Source organism: Vitis vinifera, chromosome 13, assembly GCF_030704535.1.
Source record: "Vitis vinifera cultivar Pinot Noir 40024 chromosome 13, ASM3070453v1".
Taxonomy (NCBI): domain Eukaryota; kingdom Viridiplantae; phylum Streptophyta; class Magnoliopsida; order Vitales; family Vitaceae; genus Vitis; species Vitis vinifera.
The window spans coordinates 22,441,294-22,464,887 of record NC_081817.1 but is presented as its reverse complement, the minus strand read 5'-3'; the positions used below and the strand labels follow the sequence as shown (position 1 = coordinate 22,464,887).

The 23,594-nt window shown below is 37.7% G+C and overlaps 1 protein-coding gene across 2 annotated transcripts in view; it reads left to right on the top strand.

Moving 5' to 3' along the window:
- The first annotated feature begins 1,024 nt into the window (after positions 1 to 1,024).
- Positions 1,025 to 23,594, top strand: part of LOC100248009 (protein unc-13 homolog) — a 66,820-nt gene continuing 44,250 nt past the window's right edge. The window contains exons 1-11 of one of the 2 annotated variants that reach the window (XM_019224363.2): positions 1,025 to 1,172; positions 1,930 to 2,014; positions 2,122 to 2,297; positions 2,379 to 2,443; positions 2,594 to 2,987; positions 3,319 to 3,385; positions 3,558 to 3,711; positions 14,587 to 14,754; positions 14,855 to 14,965; positions 22,342 to 22,551; positions 22,949 to 23,050. In XM_019224363.2, the coding sequence (XP_019079908.1) occupies positions 2,007 to 2,014; positions 2,122 to 2,297; positions 2,379 to 2,443; positions 2,594 to 2,987; positions 3,319 to 3,385; positions 3,558 to 3,711; positions 14,587 to 14,754; positions 14,855 to 14,965; positions 22,342 to 22,551; positions 22,949 to 23,050 (1,455 nt within the window). In that variant the 5' untranslated portion in view covers positions 1,025 to 1,172; positions 1,930 to 2,006. The remainder of the gene's footprint in view (positions 1,173 to 1,929; positions 2,015 to 2,121; positions 2,298 to 2,378; positions 2,444 to 2,593; positions 2,988 to 3,318; positions 3,386 to 3,557; positions 3,712 to 14,586; positions 14,755 to 14,854; positions 14,966 to 22,341; positions 22,552 to 22,948; positions 23,051 to 23,594) is intronic. The other variant, XM_002262814.4, reaches the window with a different exon arrangement.

The window sequence follows — 23,594 nt, the reverse complement described above, 5'->3', positions numbered from 1 at the left end:
CTTATAAAGAAATATTTGCTATTTTGTGACAAAAAATGAAAAAAAAAGGGCTATAATTATTGTTTGCTTGATACATTTTGATATATTTGATAGATATCATGGATGGATGATTATTAAATTGCGGATGGTTAGTCATGTCCCTTTGGGATGAATTATGACTTGATGTCATGATATAGTTAAATTAAATTCAGTAGTTAAGTTAAGATAATATCAAATATTTTTTGTTTTTATGATTCAACATTCATAAGTTTAGTACTTATAATTTAATACTAAAACATTTTAGAGTATGTTTAGTAATAATTCTAGAAAGTGTTTATAATATTTCTAATATTTTCAAGATAAATTTTTTTAAGTGTTAAAAAGGTTAAGAAGTTTTTATTAGAATTATTATCGAATGAACTTTTAATTTTATTAAACACCATCTTAATAAAAAAATCATTTAAAAAATATTAAACTTATGAGGTGTTCGGTAAAACTTAATGCTTATTACTTAAAAATTTAAATTGAATTTACGTTAAATCATACTTAAATTGTTAACTTGAAACAGTATCGTAGGGTTTTTCTAAAATTTATTATTTAATTCTTACTTTAAGTATTAAGGTTGTTTGATAAAATCAATTTAAAACATATTTTAAATTATCAAATTGACATATTTATTCTCATAAATTATAATTGGTGTAAAAAAATGTTAAGTAATAATGAAGGTCGAGAATGGTAAAAAGATTGTAGATGTAATTACAATAAATTGAATAAAAAAACAAAACAAAAATGTGAACTTAAAAATAAGTTAATTATTTTTATTTATTATTTAAAATTATTTTTTATTTTAAATCATACCATTAAATTATTTTATTAAATATATTTAATTTATTTAATAATTTAAATTAAGTTGTTAAGTTAATTTAAATTATTAAGGTGGTTTATCAAACCCCACCTATTTTTTAAAATTATTATATGATGATGTTATTTATAAAATGTCTAGACCGTTCCTATTTTCATTTTTGAAAACGCGACTTTTCACCTAAACAAGAGAAGAATAAAAGGGAAAATTTCGGATACAAATCATCCCAGTTCGGATTCACTCAACACCCCCTCCCCCATCTTTCTCTTTCTCTCTCTTCCTTTTTGCTAAATCGGAGTCATCTCTCTCCCAACTGGAGTTTCGCTCCAAGGTATGAACAGTCTTCAACAATGGCGGATTCACTTCGTTTCCTTTTCATTTCAGTCTTTTTTGACTTCCTCTGCAATTTCTACAATTCCTTTTGCATTTTTCAACTGTTGTTTCACGGATCCGCTTCCTGAATTTCGCATTATCGATTTCAATTGGTTGTCTTTTGTCGATTTTGGTGGCAGCTGTCTTGAATGCAAGATCTTACTGTGTTTTTGACTGAACGACACTGTTTGGTTCCAGAGAAAACTGAGGGGAAGGGGAGGAAATTGAAATTTTGGATCTTTGTCGTGTTGTTGATTGAGAAGCTCATTCTTTTCTCGGTAAAAGATTGTGAAGGATCTGACATTTATTCTGAGTGAGAGGAAAAGAAAAAAAAAGACAGAGCTTGACTTTAAAAGCTTGTCGGCTTGGTTTAGTGTTTCTCTTTTTTCATCTTTGTCCCTAGGAAAGTTTTTGGCCAACCAAGTAATTGAATTAGATTCTTGGGTTTCTCTCTTTTTCTGCTGTTTCTTGGCAACCAAACTGGGCAGTTTTGAAAATTTTCGTGCTTTGGCTCTTCTAAGTGCATGACAAATTTGCTTTATTTAAAGGCTTCTAGTAGATTCTAATTTTATTTTTCAGGAACAGGGTCTAACTGTTCTGTAAAATGACTATAGAATAATGTGTTGTAAATGGATGATGAAACAACACAGTGAATTTTTGTAATACCTGTGATTTCTTCAACCAAATGAACTGGGATTTTACATTATGATTATCAGGTGCATCATCTATCATAACTGTGGGCCATTGAAGTTTGTGGAGTTTGATTGGACCTTTAACTGTTGCACGCTGTGCCATGGAGGAGTAAGTGTCCTATAATTGGGTTCCTCATTCAAATTTGATACCCAGAACACTGTTCATTTTATTTTATTTTTTAAAAATTATTTGGTAAAAACTAATGATGAATTTAGGGAAAATGCGGTGGAGCTCCTACAACGATACCGGCGGGATAGGCGTGTACTTCTTGATTACATACTTTCTGGTAGCTTAATTAAGAAAGTTCTAATGCCTCCTGGTGCGGTGTCATTAGATGATGTGGATTTAGATCAAGTCAGTGTTGATTATGTTCTCAGCTGCTCCAAAAAAGGTGGTGAAACATGTTTCATTTGCTTTTGAGCTTGCCATATATTTTGTTAGAATTTTCCTCTAATCACTCTTCTTATTATAGGTGCAATGGTTGAACTCTCAGAAGCTATCAGAGAATACCATGATAGCACTGAGTTCCCAAATATGGTAAGCAGGAGCTTGCTTTGCATTTCTTGACCCTTTTTTACTAATATAGTGAATAACCTCTGTGATGATTGGCCCATTTTTCCATTAGCTTATGTTTGTATATGTAATGTGCTTATTCTATTTGTAACCTAACTTGTTGTTCCCTTTCAGAACAATACAGGTTCAGCAAATGAGTTCTTTTTGGTTACAAATCCTGAATCCTCGGGTTCACCACCAAAAAGGGCACCACCACCTATTCCTGCTTCGGCACCATCATCTATTCCTATTCTGACACCATCACCTGCTCCTGTTTTGGCATCATCACCTATTTCTGATTTGGAAACATCACCTATTCCCCCTTTGGCAGCTTCACCCATTATGTCGAGCGTATCAAAATCAGTGTCCCTCAACTCCACGCGTGACCGAGAACTATCAATAGATGATATAGATATAGATGATTTGGAGGAAGATGATGATGTAGATGAAGTTGATAGTCTCAGGATGTCAAGGCGGAAGCCAAATGATGCTGCTGATCTTGTTCTGGGATTGCCTTCTTTTGCAACAGGTAATTATAGGAGATTGCATTAAAATAATAATGTTATACAATGACAATGTAACCTCAAAAGGGATTAGAAGTTTTCTTGTCCTCTCATGCATTTCAAGGGCAATTTGTCTGCGGAGTTTTCTCCAGAAAAAAGTATAAAATCAACAGTTAAGAGTTTGTGTGCTTGACAGGTCTCTATTACTTTATTGTTTTAGTATGTCTACAAACTTTATCTACTAGAGTGAGAAGAAAGATTTCCTTGCAGCTTCTTTGAAATCTTCTCATTTTTATTTCATGCTCATGCTTTGTTTAAGATGGAATTTAGTTGTTTTGCATGTGTACTATTTTTCAGGCATTACAGAGGATGACCTTCGTGAGACTGCATATGAAGTTCTCTTGGCTTCTGCTGGGGCTTCTGGGTAGGTTTTCTACTTTCTGGCTTGGTTTGGAGATATTCTTCTTATGTTGATATATAAGTGACTTGCAGTGGTCATTCCTGTACCTGTTGCCACTTGTCTTCTCCTTCTGTGTCTCCACTTGTATTTTCTCTATTTTTCTATTTTTATATTTTTGTAATCATTGTGTAAATAGGGGACTGATTGTACCATCAAAGGAAAAAAAGAAAGATAGAAAGTCCAAATTGATGAGGAAGCTTGGACGAAGTAAGAGTGAGCATGTTAAAGTGCAGTCTCAACGTGCACCTGGATTGGTTGGCTTATTAGAAGCAATGCGTGTCCAAATGGAGGTAATTTAATGTTGTTTTTGTTTATTCCAAAGCAATTTTCCTTTCATTTTTTGTTGTAAACCAACTAAGTTGTAGACTGGTTAGCCAAACAAGGAGGTAATCTTTTGACCTTCTTTGTTGGAGATTTTCTTTGCCCTTGAGTGTGCAATATTTCTCTTCGGTGTACCTTGGTTCTTCCTTTGTGAGGATGGGCATGTTTTTGTGGGGCTTGACACTTGGTTACATTCTAACCTTTTTTTTTACAGGATTGCTTGTCCTTGTCTTTATCTTTAAATATGAATAAACATGTTTGTTTCTGTTTAAAAAAAGAAAAAGAAAAAAGAAAAAGTGTTATAGCACCAGGCTCATACTACCTACTACTTAGATATTAACTATCCAAAGTTATCCTCATATATTTTGATAGAAAAAAAGATTACCCTCATATTGTCCATACTATGACTAAAACATTTTCTTGTGTATATTTGTCATCCCCAACAATTTGTATATATTTATTTATTTTTGAGATCCTAGACTAAAGTTTAACTTCAAAATAAAACAAACTGAAAAATATTGAACAATTTTTAAATATTTAATAGTTTCAGTGGTGAGTTTGAAAGCCTAACTGAACCTAAGTTGCTTAAATATGGGCCAGTTAGCTAAAAGCTGCCCTTTAGGGCAGGCTTCCAATCCAAGCCCATTTACTGCAGAGAGGCTATTTTGGTCAGGGCAAAAATTGCCGGCAAAGTTTAACTTATTTTCTGTTCAAAATAAAGATATTGGTCAAATGGAAAAAATTCTAAATATCAAAGACAATCCTGGCCCCCTCTTTTTGATGAGCAGTGGAATTTTATTAATATAAACTTTTCTAATGCAAATAAGACAAGTATGATCTTTCTTATTGGCTAAAATTTAAAGGGTAATTATATAAAAGCACCACAATTCTAAATCTCTCATTCACTCTGTCTATTTTCACATTTTCAAACCTCTTTTCAATTTTTGTGCCTCTCTATCTGTGTGGATAGGCTTAAAACATGCAACCATGTTAGAATGTTGTATCATTGACCATGGTTAATAGTGCAAACCAATTTTATATGCACCATTGTCAACTTGTCAGAAGGAACCCAAGCCTATAATTAATAGTTATATTAGTGGAAATTAGATATTTCTATGGCATACGCATTTATTAGAAATATTTGGTAGGGAGTAATGTCCCAAATGTGCCACATTGACATGCTAACTTTAGGAAGATTTTGGATCTTACTAGAACTTTGAAATTCTCCTTGTTGTGATTGCAAAGGTGAAACAACACTCTTGATGCAGAATTGCTAGGCCTTCCTTCAAGCTTTCAAGTAGGGTTGTCATCTCTTCTTTAAGTTCCAAATGAAATATCAATTGATTTAGTGAAAACTCTAACAACCCTGTTCCTACAATTTCCTACAATTTATGGAGAAACAATTCCCCATCTGTCATGGGCTACCCCAAAGAATAACAATGATATAATAATTTAATGAATTTTTCAATCATATTTCCACAAACCTTTTCCTTTTGGGAATCCATGGAACAACAATTATGGAGTTACCCCCCATTCAAAGGTGAAGGATTCAAAAGTTTTGCTTGAAGTAAAGCCTCTAAAAAGGCTTTAATCTCTATGTCAATAGCTATGCCCTATCCGATTGGTTCAAAAAAATGCGTAACACTGCTAAGAAAGGATGTCTCGAAATCAGTTTTTTGAAGTGGAGAGAAAGGCTTTCCAGGTAAAGTTTGAAGGCTTCAATGGGGGGACGTGGATTTCAATAACAGAGAGAAGCCGAGGTTTTGTGGTTTCGTTAGGCTTTGGAGAGGAGGAGTTGGATTGGTTGTTGGAGCATTTGAAGAAAGCTGTGGAGTTGGAGGCGTCCAGGGGTTTCATTCGAAAGATGAGGGGCAAGATGAGGACTCATCTGATGGAGATTTGCTTTAATAACAGAGGGAGATTTATGAAAATTACAGAAATTGTTGCAAGGAGAAAACCTCTAGTTCTAGTTGTTCCTGAGGGTGTTAAAGGCTATGGGTGGGAAACTCTTAGGAAAGTGATTTCTTCAGTTTGAGACTTGTCTGTTCAAGCTGAAAGAGCCTCGAAGGAGATGTTTAAAGAGTCTCAGGTGAGCAAGGGGATGTACAGAGGAGGGCGATCCTATGTAGATGTGGTTGCAGAGGAAGGACCTAGGAACGGTGCTTCGATGCCAGTTGGAGAATGGGCAAGAGCTGTAATTTGTGAAAATTGGTTTGATGTAGGAAAAGCTATCGCGAGAAGGATGGGTATGAAAGGAATGATGTCTGTAGCCCCCATTTCCGATTACAAGGGGTTCTTTTTTGTAGATTCTAAAAGGAGAGCTCATTGGCTTCAAGATCAAGGGAGTTTAACAGTGAGAGGAGGGGTTATTGCTATGAGGAGATGGTCGCCAAAAGAAAACTGTCATTTGTGCAAATTTAGAAGGGGGTGGTTAGAACTAAGAGGCCATCATTTTCATCTGTGGGATGAAGTTTAGCTGAGATACATTTTGCAGAAGTGGGGGAAGGTAATGAAGGTGGCGAGGGAATCGCTGAAGCTTGTAGACTTGTCGAAGGTAAAATTGTGGGTGGGGATGCTTCCAAATTTTGTGCTTCTAGCGCTATTAGAGGTGGAAGATGGAGCCTGGTCATTTACGGTTGCAGTTACAGTCACCGGAGAAGATGAAGGAGATGACTTTCTCAAGCCTGAGTCAACTCGTAGCAAGGACGAGGTGTTGTCAGCGGGAGGTTGTGTCCTTCAGAAGCCAAAGATTGCTGAGGGGCTACGAGCTACTGCTAGGGACAATGAGTGCCACAGTTGGAGGCCTCGTCATCGTTCCCATTCTCATTCTTCAGATTCAAAATCGGCTTCCAAAGTGGAGAAAGGAAAGGGAAGGAGTATTTTGGGCCCAACAGCGGGAAGTGCTATCGGGCCAACACCAGACGCCTCTTTTAAAGCCCTTTCTGTTAGGGCCCAGTTTGGGGCGAAGTGTTTTGGGCCCCTAGCGGGTCCAGTCCATGAAAGAGAAGCAGGTTCTTCTAATGGTGGCACAGCAGTGCCTTCGTCTTCAAAGCTCCTACGCTCAGGGTCCTCCACAAAGGAGGTAATGCCGACAGATCATTCTCAAAAGCCGGCAAAGCTAAAAGGCTCCTCAGTTTCCATAAGGCGCAAAGCAAGGAGTTGGCCGTCGAGCTTAAAGGTGTCGTCTTCCGTCCCAAAGCTTAACCTAGAAGGGGGTGGCTCATCGGAAGCAAATCGAGCCATTCTTCGAGGCAGATCACTCTCCAATAAGGGCGTTCTTGCTTCTGTTCCAGAAACCTCCAAAGATTTTACCGGGGAGACAGAGGGAGACGAGGGGATTTCGCGATGCAATTTGGTAAATAAGGTGCGTCATCCTTTCTTAGCTTTATCCGAGCAAGGTCTTCCTTGGGTTGGGGCTTTTGATCCAAAATTTCTTCTCGAATCCTCTGTTTCTTCTGTTAGTCCTTCTTGTTGTCAGCCTCTTTTTTCGATTCCGTTGGAATCAAGCTTTGCCTTTCAGCGTGGTCCCTCTTTAATTTCTCCTATTGTTGATCTCAATCGTCGTGGTTGCGTGTCCTGTTCTGAAGGTGTGGCGTTTCCCCTAGAAACCTCTAACCGAAATTTTAAAGATTGCCCTTTCCTTAGGGAACCACTTAGTAACCCAGAGGAGCATTGTGTCTCAGGCAAGGCTTCGTCCCCAAAGCTAGAACCTCCCACCCTCCCGTTGGAAGGTTTTCAGGTTGAGGGACTCACGCCTAGGAAGATGGTCAAGGTTCAGTCGGTTTTGGAGAGTTTGAGGATTAGAATTGTCAGAGATAATGGAAAAGGTGCGGAAGTAGAGAGCAAGAGTACTCTTTCTGCAGATAAGGTTTATTCCAGAAGAAAGAGGAAAAATGACTCTGGAACCCGAGGAGAGGATTAGGTTTGGTTGCTGGTCGTGCTGGGTTGTTTTTATTTACATGAAGATCTTAAGTTGGAACACAAGAGGATTAGGTTCCAAGATGAAAAGGAGGACAGTCAGAAGGTTTTTAAGTACTCAAAGTCCAGATGTTGTGATGCTTCAGGAAACAAAGAGAGTAAATTGGGATAGGAGGTTTGCGAGTAGTGTCTGGAAAGGCAGAAGCTTGGAGTGGACTGCTCTTCTTGCTTGTGGGGCTTCAGGGGGGATTGTGATTTTGTGGGATTCAAATAAGTTCAAGTGTGCAGAGAAGATGTTAGGATCTTTCTTTATAACTGTGAAGTTGAACTCTGGTGAGGAAGGATCTTTTTGGTTAACCTTAGTGTATGACCTGAATAAGCCTTTGGGGAGGAAGGACTTTTGGTTGGAGCATCAAGACCTGTATGGTCTGTCCTTCCCAAGGTGGTGTGTAGGAGGGGATTTTGATGTTATTAGGAGGATCTTTGAGAAGATGGGTGATTCTAGGTTAACATTCAATATGAGGTGTTTTGACGAGTTTATAAGGGAGAGTGGTTTGCTGGATCCCCCTCTAAGGAATGCGGCTTTTACATGGTCAAACATGCAAGTTGTTCCTATATGTAAGAGATTGGATAGGTTTTTGTTTTCTTCTGAGTGGGATTCTTTTTTCTCTCAAAGTTTTCAAGAGGCCCTTCCTAGATGGGCCTTTGATCATAGCCCAATTTGTTTGGAAACTAATCCTATAAAATGGGGTCCGACTCCTTTTAGGTTTGAGAATATGTGGTTGCTCCATCCTGAGTTTAAAGAGAAGTTTAGAGTTTGGTGGCAAGAGTATACGGTTGAAGGTTGGGAAGGTCACAAGTTCATGAGGAAATTAAAGTTTGTTAAATCAAAATTGAAAGAATGGAATATAGTGGCCTTTGGAGATTTAAGAGAGAGGAAAAAGCACATTATTTTGGACTTACGGAGAATTGATCTAATTGAACAAGAAGGGAATTTAAGTCTTGATTTGGTATCAGAAAGGAATTTAAGAAGAAGGGAACTAAAGGATTTGTTATTAAAGGAAGAGTTTCAATGGAGACAAAAATCTAGGGTCAAGTGGATTAAAGAAGGGGATTGCAACTCTAAGTTCTTTCACAGAATGACCACTGGAAGAAGAAGCGGGAAGTTCATTAAGTCTCTGATTTCTGAGAGGGGGGAGACTTTAAGTAACATTGAGGTTATCTCTGAGGAGATTGTAAATTTCTTTGGGAAACTCTATTCCAAATCTGAAGGTGATTCCTAGAGGATTGAAGGAATTGATTAGGTCCCTATTTCTGGAGAGAGTGCAGTTTGGTTGGATAGGCCTTTTTTTGAAGAGGAGGTTCGAATGGCAATCTTCCAATTGAATAAGGAAAAGGCCCCTGCCCCAGATGGGTTTACTATAGCAGTTTATCAAGAATGTTGGGATGTGATAAAAGAGGATCTTATGAGGGTGTTTCTTGAGTTCCACACCAAGGGGGTAATAAATCAAAGTACAAATGCGACATTCATTGCTATGGTGCCTAAGAAAAGCCAAACGTTTAAAATCTCAGATTATAGACCTATTAGCTTGGTTACAAGTTTATATAAGATAATTGCTAAGGTTTTGTCAGGGCGTTTAGGCAAAGTTCTTCATGAAACAATCTCTGGCTCTCAAGGAGCCTTTGTTGAAGGGAGACAAATTTTGGATGTTGTGTTGATAGCCAATGAAGTGGTGGATGAGAAAAGAAGGTCAGGGGAGGAAGGGGTAGTCTTCAAAATCGATTTTGAGAAGGCCTATGATCATGTGGATTGGGGCTTTTTAGATCATGTGCTTCAAAGGAAGGGGTTCAATCAGAAATGAAGATCTTGGATAAGGGGCTGTTTGTCTTCTTCAAGTTTTGAAATCCTAGTTAATGGTAATGCAAAGGGTTGGGTTAAGGCCTCTAGAGGTTTGAGACAAGGAGACCCCCTTTCTCCTTTCCTTTTTACTCTAGTGGCAGATGTTCTAAGTAGGTTGATGATCAGAGTAGAGGAAACTGGGATAACTGAGGGTTTCTTTGTGGGGAGGAATAGGACTAGAGTGTCTTTGTTACAGTTTGCTGATGACACCATCTTTTTCTCTAAAGCCTCTATGGAACATCTTCAAAACCTCAAGATTATCATTTTGGTTTTTGGGCAAGTATCTGGTTTAAAAATCAATTTAGAAAAAAACACCATATCAGGTATTAACACTAGGCAGGAGCTGTTGTCAATTTTGGCCTCTGTTTTGGAGTGCAGAGTGTCAGAGTGGCCTTTGTCTTATTTAGGCCTTCCATTGGGAGGGAACCCAAAGACAATAGGCTTTTGGGATCCGGTGGTTGAGAGAATTTCGAGGAGGCTGGATGGTTGGAAAAAAAGGCTTTTTTGTCTTTGGGAGGGAGGATTACTCTAATTCAGTCTTGTTTGTCTCACATCCCTAGCTACTTCCTCTCCCTTTTTAAAATCCCAGCATCAATAGCTTCAAACATTGAGAAGATGCAAAGGGATTTTCTTTGGTCTGGGGTGGGGGAAGGGAAGAAAGATCATCTTATCAGATGGGAGGTTGTTAGTAGATCAAAGGAGTTGGGAGGTTTGGGTTTTGGGAAGACTTCTATGAGAAATAATGCTCTCTTAGGGAAATGGCTTTGGAGTTCCCTAGAGAAAGGAGTGGTATTTGACATAAGGTTATTGCGAGTATATATGGGACACATCCTAATGGATGGGACGCCAACATGGTGGTTAGATGGTCACACAGATGTCCATGGAAGGCTATTGCTCAAGTTTTCCAGGTTTTTTCCCCTTTTGTCCGCCTAGTGGTGGACAATGGGGAGAGAATTCGTTTTTGGGAAGATCTTTGGTGGGGTAACCAAACTTTGTGTTCTCAATTTGCTGATCTTTACAGAGTTGTTTCTATGAAAAACCTCACTGTTTCAAATTTCTTTGGCAATTCCTTTCCACTGTCTTGGAGTTTTAACTTTTGCCGCAATCTTACGGATTCAGAAATTGATTTCCTTCAGAGATTAATGTCCTCTCTTAGTTCTGTGCTTTTCTCTCCTTCTTTGGCAGATTCAAGAGCGTGGTCTTTGTCTTCGTCAGGATTGTTTTCAGTGAAATCTTTTTTCGTGGCCTTGTCAAAAATGTCAAATCCTATCTTGTTCCTTCCGACCAAGTTCTTGTGGAGTTCAAAAGCCCCTTCAAAGGTTAAGGCCCTCGCTTGGTTAGTAGCACATGGGAAGGTAAACACCAATGATAAATTGCAATTGAGAAGACCCTACAAATCCCTCTGTCCTCAATGGTGCATTCTTTGCAAAGGAAGTGGAGAGTCGATTGACCACCTTTTTCTTCATTGACTTGTTACCATTGGACTCTGGCACAAGTTGTTCAATCTAGCAGGGTTAGTTTGGTTCCCTCCAAGGAGTGTTGAGGACATGATGGTTATTACTTTTAAAGGCTTGGGAAACTCATTAAGAGGCAAGACACTTTGGCAAATCGCTTGCCTTACCTTGATTTGGTTGGTGTGGCAAGAGAGAAACAATAGGATATTTGAGGATAAAGGGAGAACGGAAGAGATGTTATGGGATTTGATTCGGTTCTATTCTTCTCTTTGGGCTTCTTGTACTGAAGCTTTTAGAGGAGTTCCTCTAAGTGTTTTACAACTCAACTGGATTGTGGTTTGTGCCTCAAAAGTTTGAAGTTTGTTGGGGTTTCTCTTTGTTTTTAGAGTTTTATTGTTGGGAGTTTTCTCCTTTGTTCAGTTTGTGTAGGAAGGACCTCTCATCCTTCCCTTGCTTCTCTTTCTTTTGTAACTTTTCTTTCTCCTGTATCTTTTATTCTATTATTATATTCTTCTTCGTTTCTGATAAAAAAAAAAAAATGCGTAACACTCTACCACAGTGATCTCTTTACACTCATCCAATTTCAAGCTATTCTGAGTTGCCCAATAAAAATCTATCAAAATTTAACTTTATTGAGGCTTTCAGATGCAGAAATCACTTGGGCTGAGTTCCCCTGCCTAATCTCTTGGATGTACTCATGTGCCTCCAATCTACCATGCATAAATTGACACAATTTTCTCCACCGAATTTTCCTCTTAAACCTTGAAAAACAATAACCAACATACCATGACATCATTAGAGGGAACCCATGAGCCATCTAAGATTGGCCAAATAGAAAGACCTTTGAAAAAAGTCTTAAGGCAGTGGCATATTTGAGAAAAAGATTGTCAATTATCTTGCCACTGGGCACAAAATATAATGCTCACTGTTGATGGCCTTTCCAGTCTTCTTATCTCCATCAAGTCATTGGTGTGAAGGTTCTGATTTTGGAAGGAGTTTTAGATGTCTAAATAAAATTGGCTTGAAGAAAAAAAGGTAACATTGTTACTTTTAGGAAGGGTACAAAAGAAGGATTTTGAGGTGAAAAGGCCAAAGGGATCCAATCAAGTCTGATCAAGAAAGGATGGAGAGATTTAAGTGGTTTCTAGAGAAAGCAAAAGGAAGCAAAGCTATCAATTTCTTGATCATTTTGAGTTTCACCAAAAAGTCAAGCTCCTAGGAGTGGAGTCTGAGGAGGGCAATGTAAGCAATGAGCATCTTTAGACCTAAAAATGAGGTAGAGATGTGGGGCAAGGAAAAAAAGAGTCATATCATAATAAAACTTCCTAGAATGAAATGTTCCATCCATACTAACTTGAACCTGATGTGTTACAACAAATTCATTATTTGCTTCAGGAGTTGCTTCCCAATGACAGATGGTATCCTGACCACAGAGTTGGCAGCTCACCTATTAATGTTCAATTTGAAAATGCTTTGACTAGCATTATGCTATAATGTTTTACGCTCCTTGGGAAACTTTTGGCAACTACTTACCTATGAGAGCTCCATGTAGATCCCCAAAATCCAAATACCTCCTATGTTTATGCACATACACCTTACTTCATCAGATCAAAAGGTTTCTCTTCCATCTGTAATATCAAACTGCAAGAAGTCTCTCCAAAATCCTTTTAATTTAGTGGCTATATGTGGGTAAAACTGAAATAGGATAATCAGGACAAGCAAGTTTTCTTTCATGATTCAAGTCTCTCTAAATCTGTTTAATCTAGAGGCTAACCTAATAAGGATTTAAACATGGGGTGGTAATTCATGGGAATATGTGTGAGGCGGCACAGAATTAAGGGAATCAGGACAAAGAAGCCATATTTCTGTCATTAATCCTTCTACAGATGTTTTCTGCAATAGGTCTAAAAGATAAGATGTAAATTACCAGCTATGATGACCTCATGCCATTTTTATTTCTTTTCTTTCTCTTTGCATGGTTCCTAAGGGAACTGTAGGACTCTTAGAAGAGCCTTATCACACTTAATTCTTAAGAAGGCCAAACAGCACCACAGTCCGAGTTCAGTATGGCTAATGGTGTTTTCCGGCTTTCCTGTCCATTCTTCAATCAATCATAGCATGGCCAATGTGAGTTTCCACTTGGTCAAATTTGTGCCCATTTTGTGGCCTTAGGGGTCCCTTATAGAGTGGAAAAAATTTGTGAAAAACCTTTATGGATCTGTCAGGGTGCTTGTTTGAAGTTTGATTGTTGAAATAGCTCCTTCAGTCATGCAAAAGTTGCCAATGATTGATCTAATCTTTTCTATTCAAAATTTGAGTATTTATGTAAGCCAGAAGCAAGCTAAACACTGTTGGGAATGTAAATTAGGGGGAATAAAAAAAAGTGAAGGTCATATGGGTTTATTGACATTGCACTTTTGAAGATGATTAATCATTAGCTAGGTCTGGTTTTCTTTCTACAATGCCTATATGAAACTGTTTTGTGGTAAGCTTTATGTTATGTTGTATGCATCTATCTAGAGCATAATAATTTGTGAATATAAAATAGTACAAATTCATCTGGTATTATTTTGATGTATAGTTGTCCTCTTATTCCTAATGGAGAACTTTTCTCTGTTTTTTCTTTTTGATCAGCTTTGTGTATTTTGGAGGGATTTCTTGTCGTTCATTTGCACCTAAAAATTCATATCAATGAATTGGTTTGTTTCAAAAATAAACAATTAAATAAATAAAACAGTACAAAGCTAGGGATGTGATTTGGGTAAACCAGGTTAGTTGGTATCAAAAGGGTGATTGTAGACCACAATGGCATAGTGATGAGCTCTTTCAAAACCAACAGGAGATGTTTTAGCAGTGGAGGTGGGGATTTTATCCATTTCTGAGGGCTTGCTACAGACCAGGGCTCTTTGCCTTCTTACATGTGGGGGATTATGCTATTTTGATATCTTGGCTGTCTAAATCATAGAGCGGACCTTGGAGGTTTGATGGGTGGCTCTGCCAAGTTCTACATGTTGCTTGTGACTTGGGTTCTTCTTTCTCTTAGTCTCCTTGTTTTAGCTAATAATGTCGCTGATCTTTTAGAGTAAAAAGGAGCCAAGCATCTGGTTTCTTTTGTAGGAGATTTGTAGGAGATTTTTTTTACCGCATTGAGGATTGTAGAGATGCTCTACCTTATATAGGTTCATGTGGCATTCTTGTGCTGTTTGTTCCTACTAGAGAGAGGAGTTATCTCTATTTATTCTTTTGATAAAGCTGCATGTTTTGGAAGGATCTCGTGTCTCTTTTGGATAACAAAAGTATAAAACAGTAAAAATTTGTTACTGGGCCGATTATGCCCCCTTTCCATTTGGTAAGTTGCATTTTTTTATCTGGTGATACTTTTTACTTGGGTAACAAAAGCTAGTGAGGAAATTATATTTCCAAGTAGTAGATTTTCTTAAATCTATGTTGGTTCCTTCTATACCATTACATATACGATCATTATGCAGTTGCTCCAATAATCTATTAATTTGGGATTGCAAATTGGCAAGTAATTATGTTTTCCTTTTGTCCCTTCTTACATTTGAAAACAGGTTTCTGAGGCAATGGATATAAGAACAAGACAGGGGCTGCTTAATGCTCTTGTGGGAAAAGTGGGGAAAAGAATGGATACTCTTTTGATTCCTCTGGAGTTGTTATGTTGTATTTCACGCACTGAATTTTCTGACAAGAAAGCATATATACGGTGGCAAAAAAGGCAGGTAAGTGCTGTCTCCTTTCTGGTTTTTTTTTTTTGGCTTTGGACTGCAGGCAATATCTGCCAATTATCCTTTTTAAATGTTTTCAGTTGTGTCAGGACAGTTGAACATGTTGGAGGAGGGCCTTATAAATCACCCTGCTGTTGGATTTGGGGAATCTGGGCGCAAGGCAAGTGAATTGCGGATTCTTCTAGCAAAAATTGAAGAATCTGAGGTATGTGTTTTATTGGTCTGCATGATCTACTTTGATATTTTACTTACCTTCTCCACTGTCCCAGCCTGTACATTGCTGTTGTGGTCGTTTTTGATTTGATTGTTGAAACTATTCCTCCATATATAATTGTGTTGGATTCTGGATTTGCTGTTGTCTTTATTGTTCAAACTAGATGTCCCATATTTCTTATGAGATGTTGTTTGTGAAGAAAATATTCTTCTTTTTTCTCTGTCTAAACTGAATACAAAGTGACCTATATATACAAGTGGGATTCCTAATCTAAGCCATATAATATGCACAATCACTATCTCTAAGGAAACAATAACTAATTAGGAGAGATTCTCTCATCCATAAAATAGAAAGTATCCTAACACAATCCCTATAATCTTGGCACTTAATAACAAATCATAATCCCATATTTCCACACTCCCCCTCAAGTTGGGTAGTAGATGTCTAGCATTCCCAACTTGCTTTTCATGTTTTCGTAGGTGGTCTTTGGAAGTGCCTTTGTCAGAATGTCTGCTGTTTGATGACTTGAAGGAATATACATAAGTCTGATTGTTCCCCCTTCAAGTTTCTCCTTGATGAAGTGACGGTCTATCTCCACATGCTTGGTTCTGTCGTGTTGAACTGGATTCTTTGCAATACTTATGGTAGCCTTGTTATCACACAAAACTGTCATAGTGGAGTTTGATATAATTCCAAGTTCCTTGAGTATTCTTTGGAGCCACATTCCTTCACATATCCCATGAGCCATTGCCCTGAATTCTGCCTCTGCACTGCTTCTCGCCACTACGGACTGCTTTTTGCTTCTCCAAGTCACCAAGTTTCCCCACACATAGGAACAATACCCAGTAGTTGACGTCCGATCTGTCAAGGATCCTGCCCAATCAGCGTCTGTGAATACCTCAACTTCCCTACTTGAGGTTTTCTTGAAGTAGAGTCCTCTACCCGGGCTCTTTTTAAGGTACTGTAAAATTCTGTATACGGCTTTCATGTTTCTTTCATTGGGATTGTTCATGTAGCGGCTTACCATGCTCACAGCGAAACCAATATCGGGCCTTGTGTGAGTTAAGTAGATCAATTTTCCTACTAACCTCTGGTACCTGTCTTTGTCAGTTGGATGACTGTCATTATCTTTATCAATCTTACCAATAGGATCCATAGGCGTGTCCACTGGCTTACAACCTAGCATTCCAGTCTCCTGAAGTAGATCAAGGACATACTTCCTTTGCGTGACCACAATTCCCTCCTTAGTTCTGCCAACTTCCATGCCAAGAAAGTATCTGAGTTGTCCAAGATCTTTGATTTCAAATTCTCTTGCTAGCAGCTTCTTGAGATTCCCTATCCCTTCTTCATCGTCTCCGGTAATTATAATATCATCAACATAGACAATGAACAAAGTCATTTCACCTTCCTTAGAGTGCTTCATAAACAGTGTGTGATCTGCTTGACATTGGATGAACCCATGTTTTTTCACAACTCTAGTCAGTCGATCAAACCAGGCCCTAGGTGACTGTTTTAGACCATATAGGGACTTTCTCATTTTACACACTTTTCCTGAATTTTCTGGAGTTTCCATACTAGGTGGAATCTTCATGTAGACTTCCTCTTCTAGTTCTCCGTTGAGAAATGCATTTTTGACATCAAGTTGGTGCAGATTCCAGTCCAAATTTACTGCAACTGACAATAACACTCTGATGGAGTTGAGTTTTGCTACTGGTGCAAATGTCTCTTCATAATCAATGCCATAGGATTGAGTAAATCTTTTAGCTACTAGTCGAGCCTTGAACCTGTTTATACTTCCATCCGGATTGTGCTTCACGGTAAATATCCACTTGCATCCAACAGGCCTCTTACCCTCTGGTAATTCTGAGATTTCCCATGTCCCGTTTTTCTCCAATGCTTGTATTTCTTCCTGAACAGCAGTCTTCCATTCAGGTTGTTGAAGTGCTTCTTGGATGTTGGATGGGATACGATCATCTTCAAGAGAAGTGATGAATGCTTGGAAGTTCTGTGAAAGCTTTCCATAGTACACATGATTACTGATTGGATGCTGAGTGCAGGATCTTACACCTTTCCTTAAAGCAATGGGTTGATCAAGATCATCAAGGTCATTACTGGAATTTAGATCATAAATTGTGTTACCTGGTTGTGCGATTGGGTTGCTTGGATCCTGGTCCAATTCTTGGTTCTGCTCAGGTGGAGTGCTGTCCTCAGGCTCCTTTTGAGGAGGTTTCTTGGGCTTTTCCTTTAAAATTTTTCTAGAATAAACTATTACCTCTTTACTGCCTTGTGTAGTTGACTCAGGTGTGACAGAAGGGACATCCAAGGAATTGTTTTCGGGGACAGAAAGAGTAGTATCTGTTTGAGGAGGCAGTGATGAACTCAAAGGAGAAGTAGTGCTGATTTCGGTTTCCCAAAATTGGAATTCATCTGTGGACCAGTTCTCCCCCTGAATTGCAGTTTTGGGGTAAAAGGGTTGATTTTCGAAGAAAGTGACATCCATGGAAGTGTAGAATTTCTTGGTTGTTGGAGAGTAGCACTTGTATCCTTTTTGGTTTGGTGAGTACCCGAGAAAGATGCATTTAGTGGCTGTCGGATCAAGTTTACTACGTTGGGACTTATGGATGTGAACGAAAGCAGTACAACCAAAGACTTTGATTGGGATAGACGAGATTATTCGAGCGGATGGATATGCAGCGAGGAGGATTTGACACGGGGTTTTAAATTGAAGAATCCTAGAAGGCATTCGGTTGATCAAGTAGGTTGCTGTGAGTACAGCTTCACCCCATAATTGTTTAGGCACGTTTGAAGCTATCATGAGGGATCGTGCAACCTCCATCAAATGTCTATTTTTCCTTTCTGCAACTCCATTTTGCTGTGGAGTATCAATGCACGAGCTTTGATGTACGATGCCATTCTCTAGAAGATATGACCCAAGAATGTTGTGATAGTATTCTCCAGCATTATCTGTCCGAAGGACTTGAATTTTTGCCTGAAACTGCGTCTGAACCATGTTGTTGAAGTTTTCAAATATTTCCCTCACTTCTGATTTCTTCTTCATAAGGAATACCCAAGTCACTCGAGTGTGGTCATCAACAAAGGTGACAAACCATCTAGAACCTGTAATGTTGTTGATTCTAGAGGCCCCCCAAACATCACTGTGAATCAAGGAAAAAGGATGAGATGGTTTGTATGGTTGAATGGAATAGGAGTTGCGAGTATGTTTGGACAATTGACATATTTCGCATTGAAAATTTTTGGAATTTTTATTGAATAATGATGGATATAGTTTTTCAAGATAGGAAAAATTTGGGTGACCTAATCGGTAGTGCCATAACATAACAACACTATCTGTCTTGGTACTAGGGTTGGAAACTACACAAGCAGTCTTCATTGGTAGCCTTCGAATTTCCTCAGCTCTCAGAAGGTAAAGTCCAGCACGCACCTCAGCATTGCCAATCCTCTTCCCAGAGTTCAAGGCCTGAAATTCACACATGTGAGGAAGGAATTTAGTAACACAATTAAGATCCTGTGTTAGTCTACTTATAGACAATAGGTTGCAATCCAATTTTGGAACATAGAGCACGGAGTGAAGAGTAATATCCTTGGAAATAATAACTGAACCTGTGCCGAATACCCTAGAAAGGGTTCCATCGGCAATTCGAACAGAGCAATTGTTATGGCAAGGAGTATATTCATGAAAAACCATGAGATTCCCAGTCATGTGATCTGAAGCTCCTGAGTCCACTATCCATGTAGTGTGATTTTCCTGTCTAACATTTAGGGCATGGAAAAAAATACCTTTCTGGGCTACAGATGCGGTACCAATAGTTGTTCCAGTTGATTGAAGAGTCTGTTGGAACATTTTCTGTAGTGCCTCCAATTGCTCTTTGCTAAACGGTCCAGGATTTGAGCTAGTGCCAGATGTGTCTTCTTCGGCTGCAGCGGTGTAACCCCGACCTTCTCTGTTTTGCTGTGGCCGAGAAGGTTTCCAATCAGCAGGTTTACCGTGTAGATGCCAGCAAGTCTCTTTCGTGTGTCCAGGTTTTCTACAATGGTCGCACCATGGACGATTCTTCTTCGTTTGGTGGTTGTTGTTGTTGGATTGGGTTCCTCGTGCAACTAGGGCTGAGTTCTCAAGATTTTTGGAGGAATTTTGGGTTCCCAACATCACTTTTTGTCTGCTTTCCTCTCTGCGAATTTCAGAAAAAACTTCCCTAACACTAGGTAATGGCTTAATACTTAGAACTCTTCCACGTACCTCATCTAAATTCTTATTAAGGCCAAGTAAAAATTTGTAGATGCGTTCCTTTTCAATGACCTTCTTGTATAGGAGTCCATCTTCGGGACACTTCCAAACCAATTCTTCATAAATATCGAGTTGTTGCCAATACCGTGTAAGGATATTAAAATATTCGGTAACAGTTGAATCTCCTTGTCGAAGATCTTGGAGAATACTCTTGATTTCGAAAATCGCCGAGGTATTATCGATGTTGGAGTAGGTCTCTCTAGCTGCATCCCATATCTCCTTTGCTGTGCCATAATACATGAAGTTTTCTCCTATGTCATTGGTCATAGAGTTAATTAACCAAGACATCACCATACTATTTTCCAACTTCCAGGTTCGGTATCCTGGATCATCTTCCTTCGGCTGAACAATGGCTCCCGTAAGGTATTCTTCCTTACCTTTCCCGCAGATGAAGATCCGAACAGACTGAGCCCATTGAATAAAATTCTGCCCATTGAGTTTATGACCTGTTATGGGAAGAATGATGCCATCTGTGGTGCTGGAACTGCCGGAGTGAACTGCTTCAGGTCTGGACGTCACCTCCGAGTTTAATCCTTCCGTTCTGCTCTCCATGGAAAACGATGATTTTTTTTTTTTATATGTGGTTCAGATCTGAATGCTCTGATACCATGAAGAAAATATTCTTCTTTTTTCTCTGTCTAAACTGAATACAAAGTGACCTATATATACAAGTGGGATTCCTAATCTAAGCCATATAATATGCACAATCACTATCTCTAAGGAAACAATAACTAATTAGGAGAGATTCTCTCATCCATAAAATAGAAAGTATCCTAACACAATCCCTATAATCTTGGCACTTAATAACAAATCATAATCCCATATTTCCACAGTTTGTCTTACTTCCACCCTTCTTGAGGGTGGTTTGGCTGTGAATGGTTTCCATTGTTTTGATGATTATTGGGTAAAAGAAAAAAAATCATGATGGAAGGAAGGAGAAGAGACTTCTAAGCTTAAACCCTATTCACATGAAGGGAAATGACATTTGCAATATGATCCAACATCTAACAACTATATACTAAAATAGTACTCAAAGCGCCTTCTATGTGTATGAAGTGGCAATGCCTTAACCATCCTCTTCTCTTTCTCTCTCTCACTCTCTCATTTCTTTAGAGGATATGATTTTCATTGAATGAGTTTACCATATTCACTTCTTTTTTTTCCTGCCCAATCCCTTTATTTTTTCTTATTATATACGCATAAAGGTGCTACTGTCCCTCTAGGAGTTTCCCTTTTCTCAGAGGTTTGCAAAATGATGCATTATTAAGAAAACCCTAATATTTAGGCCCCTTCCCTTTTATAAACCTAATATTTAAGCCCCTTCCCTTTTATAAACTTATTTGTGTCAATTAACTTTTTTTTTTTTTAAATAGAATAATAGAGAGTGCTTTTGTCTCTCTTACAGACTCACCATTATGGAAAAACTGGAAGAGATATTTGAAAAAGTCCTCTTTTCAGCTTTAAGGCTTTTACTATGAGTTTTTTGAAATCCAGGAGGATTTTTTCTATTAAATAGAGCTAAAGGTTTGCCAAATGTTGATCTCTATTTTGCTCAATGATGGGGTTATGCCTTGAAACTCGCACCTCTAGTGCTAAGGGGTGTGATTGTCGCTGCACACAGTCAAGCTTAGCTCAACACAGACAACTGAGCCTATCAACAAAATAACTTACATAATGGAAATGATAAATCAGAGTGATGGCCATGAGTTAAAAGAATCAAAGCATATCATTCTTAAGGTCCATAACTAGATATGAATAATCTAGACCAACATCCCAAAATAACCAACCATGGTAATTTAAAATCCATACATTAAAGCCATATGACAAAAGTACTAATAAGATCAATGCTATTTGAACTGCCTCCAAGTCCTATTCCATTCCATGGAGCCTATTTGACCATTAATTGATCCCAACAACTTTTCTTCAAACTAGCCCTCACATGAAATATGGTAAAAAAGGGATGAGTGCTCACAGATAGTAAGTGAATAGCAGTATAAAATGTTTAACAATTCACATAAGAATGTTCAAAACAGAGTTATTGCTCAAAACCCTAGTCTTCAAAATATATTTTAGTTCATATTTCTTATAAATATTATTTAAAGTATTCAACTTTCATAACATAGTTGTAATGTAGAAACATAGTTTTTAGTAATCCACATTTTCAAGATGTTTCATATAGTTGCTTAAATTGGGGAATGCAATCCCCAACTAGCCTAGAGATTTACACAATTTATTAACATTTGAAGGTCATTAGTTATGATTATTTGGCATTAATCTTCCTTATATCCTGTTATTTCTTGTTCTTTTTCAAAGAGAATTCTAATTCTATCCTAATGAAAAAGGAAAATCTACATCTATCTTAACATATTTGATGTGTTGTTATGGTGGTGTTAATCGTCCAATTAGCAACTGATATTATATATTGATGACTTTTTATTTTTACTGTTGCCCTTTAAAAATGTAGTTGTTTATATTCAAACATATTAATTATCAAAGTGATTTTTTGGGATGTTTTCCCCTTCTCATTTGTAACAGAATATCAAGAAAACCTTTTTGATATTGGAAGTGCAACTGGGACCTCCCTTTCTTGTGTTCCTTTTTCTCTTTCTCATTTATTCTATTGATTTAGTTCTTGCACCACCATTATATATCCCTAGTATTTGGTATGATATCCTCTATGTTTTTATCCTAATATAAGTGGAGAATTTTTAAGTGACTTTTATGCTTCTTGAGGCTGATCCTCTATAACTTAAATTGTGTCATTTTTTAGTAGATCTCTATTCTTTTTGTTCATTTGATATGCCAAATTTTAGATTTTGGATACTGTAAGACCCTTTTTATCACTCTTCCTCTTACCCACTATCAGTATGTTGTATTAATTGCTTTGTAGTGTAGTGAGTTTGGTTAATTTTTAATTAATTTAATATTGGATTATACCCTGTATGCTTACATCTCATGCTTTTGTATGTTTGCCATGCTTTGAGCTAGTTGCACTCTCTTATTGTCTTGGTCTAACTTTTTATTTTTTTATTTTTATATATATATATTTCTTCTGTTATAGTCTCTTCCGCCTTCTACTGGTGGACTCCAACGGACGGAATGCTTAAGATCTCTTAGAGAGATTGCCATTCCACTTGCTGAGAGGCCAGCTCGTGGTGACCTAACTGGTGAAGTATGCCACTGGGCAGATGGTTATCACCTAAATGTTAGACTATATGAGAAACTGCTTCTTAGTGTCTTTGACATTTTAGATGAGGGAAAGCTTACAGAGGTTAGTATTTTTTTTCTCTTCTCTTGATGAAGGTCATTAGAGCATTTGAGGATGTTCTAACAAAATTTGAAGTTTTAGGGTTCCTTGTCATTTTTCAAGTCATTTTGTGCTTGAATAGTTGCATTAAAGCCTTGTGGTCTATTTGTTCATTTGAAATCTCTTACAATATCAGTTCTTTTCAGGTGAAAAAAAATCTCTTATGATATCATCGAAGGAAGAACTGAGATTTGAACTTTTAATTTTTTTTTGTTTCACTTTTAACTAGGGATACAAATTAGTACTGAAGACAAGAACTTTTATTTTATTTTATTTTTGTAAAACATAGTATGTAATGATTTCTTTCTCTACATTTTTTTTTTCAATTTTTTCAATAACTACAGCTCATCATTATATCCAGGAAGTGGAAGAAATTCTTGAGCTTCTGAAGTCAACCTGGCGTGTTTTAGGGATTAATGAGACCATCCATTACACCTGCTATGCATGGGTATTATTTCGTCAGGTACTGTGGCACTATTTTTTTTTTTTTTTTGATTGGAAATGACACATAGATTTATTGTGCTGTGGCATTATAAGTTTCTTTATAATTGCAAAGATCAATACTGGTATTCAATTAGTGTTGATCTCTTCATAGAAAATCATTCTTACTTCAGGATTTGTTAAATGGATAACTCAGCTTGAGATGAACCAAGTCTCATATTGGCATCCACAAGTTGCTAAAAATTATGTTATGCAAATGCATACAGAATGCAGTATCCTGTATATTGTTGCTGAATAATTTGGTGACATATTTGTGGTGGTTGACAGCTTTTCAAAAATGGCTCATTTCATTTGTTGCAAGAAGACAATGGATTCATCAAACACATCAAGTTTGTGCTTTCGAGAGATTATGCGATTGCATGGGGAATCAATCACATCAGATTGAGACTCCAAGTTTCTCTCATTTTTAGAGAAATTTATGGAAGAAGTTTGGAACTAGGTTATGGTACAATACTTCTTATCATCTTCAAACGGATGCACAAATTGAGGTTGTCAATAGAAGTTTT